The sequence below is a fragment of the Bison bison genome, unplaced genomic scaffold (assembly GCF_000754665.1).
Source record: "Bison bison bison isolate TAMUID 2011002044 unplaced genomic scaffold, Bison_UMD1.0 scf7180017862118, whole genome shotgun sequence".
Classification (NCBI taxonomy): domain Eukaryota; kingdom Metazoa; phylum Chordata; class Mammalia; order Artiodactyla; family Bovidae; genus Bison; species Bison bison.
Window position 1 is genome coordinate 32,570 of NW_011492690.1, and position 7,148 is coordinate 39,717.

Genomic DNA, 7,148 nt, shown 5'->3' on the forward strand with positions numbered 1-7,148 from the left:
TAATTGATTATATCAGTTATAACTCCTCCTCCCTGCCAGGCATGGAGCGGTGAGAACCAGTTTCAATCTTGTTGGCAGTGTGCAAAACATCTTACAGAACTGAGGACCTCACCTTTGACAGTGAAGGACACACAAAGACGAGAAACTGTGACTTATACACCCACTGGTAGAAGCATGAAGAATACCCATGCCCAAAGTCATGGTCTGAGTCAGCAGGGAGAGCCCTGCAGAGAGCTCTTCATTCCAACAGTTAATTAGATGCTGTGTTACCCTCTGTGTGTATTAACCCACTGAACAGCCAAAGAAATAAGCAAGGAGGTAAGAGTTGCCCCAGGAGGCTTACATGGTGGCTCAGATGGCAAAGAATCTACCTGTAGTCCAGGAGACTGGGGTTCAAGCCCTGGACTGGGAAGGTCCCCGGGAGAAGGGAACACCTACCCACTCCATATGGATACAAATCTAGCTTTTTAGGTCCATTTAAATTCCCATTAAAGCATATTGATCTCTTCCCTCGAAAAGGCATGGTTTCAAAAGACCTATCAGTAATCACAATTGGCACAAGTTAGTTCAAAAAATGCTAGTATATGGGAAAACCACAGCATGAAAAGTGTTCCTAGGACAAATTTTGCATATTTGAATAAACCTTGTCAGACACAGAGTATAAGACACATTGCATAAGTGTCACTGTGAAGGAGAGGAGAGGAATAGACTAGTGCCTAGAGGGAAATTAGAGTGCTATATGTATTTTTTAAAAACTGTACAAAATGAGTTTTATCACTTTAAAGAATATTTAGAAAACCAGAGAAAAGAAGAGAAAATTCAGATCCAATTTAGAGAGGAAATAACTTATGAAGTAAGAACCCTGAAGAATCCTCTTAATGATAGATCTTGAGACCCCTAGATAGCTTGATTCAAACACGGAAAGAAACTAGGAACTCACAGAAAACGGACAGGAAGATATCTGAGACCAAAAGTTTGTCAACAACTTTCTTGATGACATGAAGGAAATAATATTTGAGGTTTTCTTTTAAATATGAACATAAGCGTGCTTTGAATCCTCTATCCCCTCAGAAATATGTGGTCTTAAGGAAGGTGACAATTACAAGCTGAATATCAGAGGATGCTTCTGTTGCTCCGGGAGGAGGAGCAACTGCATCTGGAGGCTCTGGAGAGAGAAGCCAAGGACATTTGTGAACAACTCGAAGAGAGTGTTCAGAATGACTCAGTACAGAGAAAGTCTGAAAGAATTGTACAGAGAGCTGACCGAGATATGCCACAAGCTGGACATGGAGCTGCTCCAGATGAGAAAGGAGGGTCCGTCCTCAGAGAGAGAAACACTCTTCTAGACGAGCTGCTGTGACACTGAAATATTACCTATCCAGATATATGGTAACAAAATCAGCAAAATTCTGTGACCAGGGGAAAGTTAATTTTCTTGGCACAAATCTCACTATTAGTTCAGTTCAGTTCAGTCGCTCAGTTGTGTCTGAATCTTTTGGACTTCATGAATTGCAGCACTCCAGGCCTTCCTGTCCATCACCAACTCCCGGAGTTCACTCAGACTCATGTCCATCAAGTCGGTGATACCATCCAGCAATCTCATCATCTGTCGGCCCTTCTCCTCCTGCCCCCAATCTCTCCCAGCATCAGAGTCTTTTCCAATGAGTCAACTCTTCGCATGAGGTGCCCAAAGTGTGGGAGTTTCAGCTTTAGCATCAATCCTTCCAATGAACACACAGGAGTGATCTTTAGGATGGACTGGTTGGATCTCTTTGCAGTCCAAGGGACTGTCAAGAGTCTTCTCCAACACCACAGTTCCAAAGCATCAATTCTTCAACCTGCAGCTTTCTTCACAGTCCAACTCTCACATCCATACATGACCACTGCAAAAACCATAGCCTTGACTAGATGGACCTTAGTTGGCAGAGTAATGTCTCTGCTTTTTAATATGCTATCTAGGTTGGTCATAACTTTCGTTCCAATCAGTAAGCGTCTTTTAATTTCATGGCTGCAATCTCCATCTGCAGTGTACATTCCCCTAAACCCTTGTCACTCTCTGCTATCCACACCCTGAGGATGCTGAGGTTCTTCCTGTCATCTAGGTGAGACATTTCGTGCTGGTATCAATTTTAAAGCACTCTATAATTCGTTTTATTCAGTTGTCTCTTTTGCTTTAATTGTTACTACAAATGGTGAGATTTATCCTTGAACATAGCACTAGGTAGTGAAGACATTGGAAACTTAGATGTTGATGCATCTTGAGGCAAACCCTTCCTGCCCCCTTTCCTTCCTTAATGTGCCTGGAGGAAGCACATCATGTTTTACTTTAGGCTCGGTTATGAAGATAGCTTCTGAGTGTTCTCTATAAAAGAATTAGAAAGCCATATCTAATACACAAACAGGAGTAGTAAAGAACATGAAAAAGGATAGAATTATCATGATTAATGTGATCTTTTCTTTTTTGTTTTTCTTTGATAGGGCTTGGAAAAAATATTGGAAAGGCAAGTACACACTAATGATTTTTGATTTCTGAAAAATTTGTTGTCTTTTTCATGAAGTGGATTCACCATTTTTCCTTGGGACCATGGGGAATTGATTTCAGGTCCTCCCCCATCCCCAAATTCCAGGATAAAGAATCCTTTGTACATAGTGCCATAGTATTTGCAGATAAATTCTAAGCATGTTCCTGTACATTTTGCCATCTCTAGTCAACTTATTACAACTAACATTTTACAGTGTAAATTAAATGCAATATAAGTCATTCCCCGGTATGTGGCATTTTCAAGTTTTACATTTTTGGAACTGTCTGTAAATGTTTTCTGATTTTTTCCCATTCAGAACAAGGGAAAAGGAGAAAGGAAGTTTAGAGTGGGAATCTGGGATTGACCTGTATACACCATGTATGAAATATAGTTAGGAAAGTAGCTCTACAAGCTCCTATTGTAAAATAAATGAATAAATAAACAAATAGCCTAGAATGTACAGATTAAATCCATGTGTGAATCCATAGGTACAGAACACTAACATATGTATTATCAATGTTGTCTTTTGGGCCATTTTCTATTTCATTTCAAAAGAAATTTGAGGACTTCTGATCCTTGGTCTCAGAAGTTTCCTTTTCATTTGACTGAAAACAAATATACCTGCGAAAGTGAAAGTAGCTCACTCATGTCTGACTCTTTGAGACCTCATGGACTATACAGTCCATGGAATTCTCCAGGCCAGAATACTGGAGTGGGTAGCCTTTCCTTTCTCCAGGGTACCTTCCCAACCCAGAGATTGAACCCAGGTCTCCTGCATTGCAGGTGGATTCTTTACCAGCTGAGCCACAAGGGAAGCCCAAGAATACTGGAATGGGTAACCTATCCCTTGTCCAGTGGATCTTCCCGACCCCAGGATTTGAACCAGGTTCTCCTGCATTGCAGATGGTTTCTTTACCAACTGAGCTATGAGGGAAGCTGATATACCTGAGAACATGCTGACATCCTTGGCTTTGTTCCACCCACTCACCCCATCCTCTCCAACCTCACCAAAGTAAAACTTAGTGAAGGGATTTTTCTAGGATATCACAGAGGAAGCACCTACCCTAGTAAGTTGGAAGGTGAGAAAATTACGAAAGAAACATATTCCCCACACATGACAAGTGAGACTGTGATATTGATAATACTGAGTAGCAGTGACTCAGCCTGTTCCATCACAGCAAGCCCCCTGCAGGCAGGACCTCACAGGGAGGTGCTTCCTGATACCCACCAAAGAGCAATGACTTTCAGGACCAGGGCAGCCAGGTTGGACCTGTGTCACTTTGCTGGACTGACAAGAGTAAACATGTCTGGTCAGTGAGCACTTCTGTTTAGACACAGAATGCATCCTTGATGACTACTTTGTGAGTGAAGCCTCAAAGCCTTAGCTTGAATGTCTTGCTCTTTATAAAATGCCCAGGGTCTTTGAATTGATGGAATTGAAAAGGGAATTAAGCTCAGTGAGTGAAAACTTGGAATAATGTCTGAGAAAAATGGGAAAATTGAAATTTGAGATAATTTCTATTTAGTAAAAAATATGGCAACATTTTTATATTCTCATGCAAGTAGAATATATTGTATATGCAAATCACCAAAAGTAGGAGAATCCTGAGAACATATCCTGTGGTGAAGTCTGCTGTTTTGCAATGCTCATGTGATTAACCTTTGGTCTTGAAATGGAACCAATGTCCTTTGTTACAGGGCTGACTTGGCACAGAAGCAGAAGCCTCAGCCCATGAACCCAGAGCTCCCTTCCTGGCCTCTTTATTCCTACACATGCTGAACCACTTCAGAGGTAAGAGTCAGCCTTTTGATGATCAGGACTTTAGACCTTCATAGCTTAGGAACAAGCCTTCGTTCATTTATGATACATATTCTTGGACATGAAGGAGGTGCATAATTTCCTGAAGTTGTTAACATCTTTTCTGCCACTGTAGTCAGATTACAAACACCAAGGCTGACGTTTGCCACCTGTAGTTTCCTGAAAATGCCAATCCAGACACAGATATTTAGATATATTTGACACAGGCAACAGCAATGAATCAAAGTTCCTGATTCTCCTCATTCTCTCAGTATTTGGTGATGTCCCTCTTTGGGATTTTGATGATTCTTATACTAATGTGCTGTGGTATCTCATTGATGTTTTAAAGCCCTTTGCTTTTCGGGCCTTTTAATTTTATTTTTTCCCCTCCCTTCATTTTCTCTTATTCTTTGTCCCTTGAGTGAGAAACCAGTCTTTTATTTTGTTCATTTGTGTGTTAAACATCCTTTTGTGAGATTGAGTGCAAGGCATATTGGGATGGGATCTGAGGATTTTTAACTGCAAAAGAAGCTTCATAATGCTCAATATGAATCTCAATTCAGACTGAGACAGTTTTCATTTACATTCTTAAGGGTAAAGGGAGTGATAGAAGGGACATATCTAAGCAGAGTGTGCTTCTCTCATGTATCCCAAAGGAGAGTGGCTTTCTGTTTCTTTCTCCACAGATACATAGAATCCCACAGACTGCTGGACTTCAGAAAGAACTCACCTGCTCAATCTTGAGAGTGCAGATGGTGGAAATACCGTTGAGGTGTCTGATCTGCTGGGACCATACATTTCACAAAAACCTAGAAAACGTGCTGCCTAAAAGCCAAGATGACTGGTCCAGAGAAAACATTATTCAATTACTGGAATGTACAAAAAAAAAAAAAAATCTATCCAGTGACAAGCACATGTTCAAAATAACTCAGTCGGTGATGAACTGAGAAAAATAGCTTGTAAAGAATTTTCTGGGGAAATGTACAAACTCAAATGGTTAGAGATTTCCCGTAATGTTAGAAAGCTTCATACTTTGACAGAATTAGTCCTGGAAGCTAAGGAAAATGTTCACAATCCTTCCAAAAGCAGAAAACACAAGAAACATCCTGATTTACCCAAGAACCCCTTGACAGCTTACCTCCACTTTTTTAAAGAGATGAGACCTCAGTACCTCCAAAAACACCCCATGATGAGCAACCAGGAGCTGACCAAGGCTCCATCTGAGGAATACAGAAAGCTGCCAGAACAGCTCAAGCTGAAATATAGTCAAGATTTCCAGAAAGAAAAGCAGGAGTTTCAGGAGAAAATGGCTCTATTTAGAAAACAGCACCCTGATCTAGTCCAGAACTCCAAGAAAACTGATGTCCCCAAAGGAAGTCAAAGCAAAGTGCCAAAGAAGTTTCAGGAAAATGTGCACACAGTGAAGTCTCCCCCAGAAAACAATTTACTCATGAAGTGTAAATTCCAAGGAGAGCCCAAAAAGCCCCTAATGAATGGCTATCACAAGTTCCACCAGGATCTCTGGTTGAGCAGGGAGCTGAAAGTAGTGCCCCCAAGGGAGCGCATGGTGGAGATCAGTAGATGCTGGCAGCGGGTCCCCCAGGACCAGAAGGAGCTTTATAAGAAGCATGCGGAGGGACTGCAGACACAGTACAAGGTGGACCTTTATCTCTGGCTCAGGACTCTGTCTCCTGAAGAATATGCTGCTTACAGAGAGGTGACCTGTGTTAAGCGTAAGAACATGAGCGTGACAGGGGGCCCGAACCCCAAGAGTAGAAGGATGAGTCTGAAGTCCCCATCATCAAGGAATCTTCAAGGAAGACTTAGAGAGGACCCGGGGCTTCAGGCTGCAGAGATAGCATCATCAGACACGACTGGAGAACATTCTCCTGCCTCAGGGAGATCAGAGGAAAATGAGGACGAGGAGGAAGGCAGCCACTCCTCAGCCCCCAGCAGTGAGGATGAAGATGGAGATTTTGAGCCCGAGGAGCACAGCTCCAGCTCATCGTCCTCAAGGGACTCCTCTGACTCGGATCCCAGCTGGGTTTAGTTCACATCCTGAAGAGACAGAACTTTCAGCAAAAGTCCATGGGCTCTTCTCTCTATGCTTTTTCATTGCCTTCCTTCTTTCCCTCCCTCTTCATACAAAGTGGGACCTGTTGGAAAGAAGGCATCTTGAACTGTAATCTCTGGCCTCTCCATCTACCCCAGGTTCACCCCGAGAGAAAATCAATGCAATGTGAAGCCTTGTGGAATAAACCCTGAGCTGACTGGGCTGCGGGGCACCCTGGACTAGACTGAGATCCCTGAACTGGAAAGGTTTGCTCTCTTCACCCTCTGCCTGCTAGACGTGTGAGGGGCTCCAGGGGTCTGTAAGCCCCTTCTCTGTGACCTTGTTCCTCAGGACTCAGGCAGTGATCTGGGGAGGGAAGATCTGATTGACTGGATGTGGGTGAGCTGCCTTTAAAAACATTGCCTAGGCCCCTTCTCTCTGAAGTGAGGAGCTGGCCCTTCCTTACCTTGGAAGTTGGCTGGGTACGCGGGCAGCAGCATTTCTATGTGTATGTTCATCCTTTTAGCTGTCAGTGAGATTGTATTACTGATTTCAAAAATTAGGAATTTTAAACTGCTCCATTTGAGTTAGCTTTTCCTTAAAGACAGCATCCTTTGACTCAATTATACTAATTTCCCAGGCCACATCTAAATTCCTTCTGGTTTCCACCACAGGCCATCATGTGTTTACCGTGTGAAGTAAACTGCAAGTCACTCACTCATGCCCGACTCTTTGCGACCCCATGGACTATACAGTCCATGGAATTCTCGAGGCT

General features: G+C 42.6%; 1 protein-coding gene across 1 annotated transcript; it reads left to right on the forward strand.

Annotated features, from left to right (window-relative positions):
* Nucleotides 1-5,299: 5,299 nt before the first annotated feature.
* On the forward strand, nt 5,300-6,370 carry LOC104983224 (putative upstream-binding factor 1-like protein 1). The gene has a single exon (XM_010832671.1). The coding sequence runs from the start codon at nt 5,300-5,302 to the stop codon at nt 6,368-6,370; it is 1,071 nt and encodes a 356-aa protein (XP_010830973.1).
* Nucleotides 6,371-7,148: the final 778 nt, after the last annotated feature.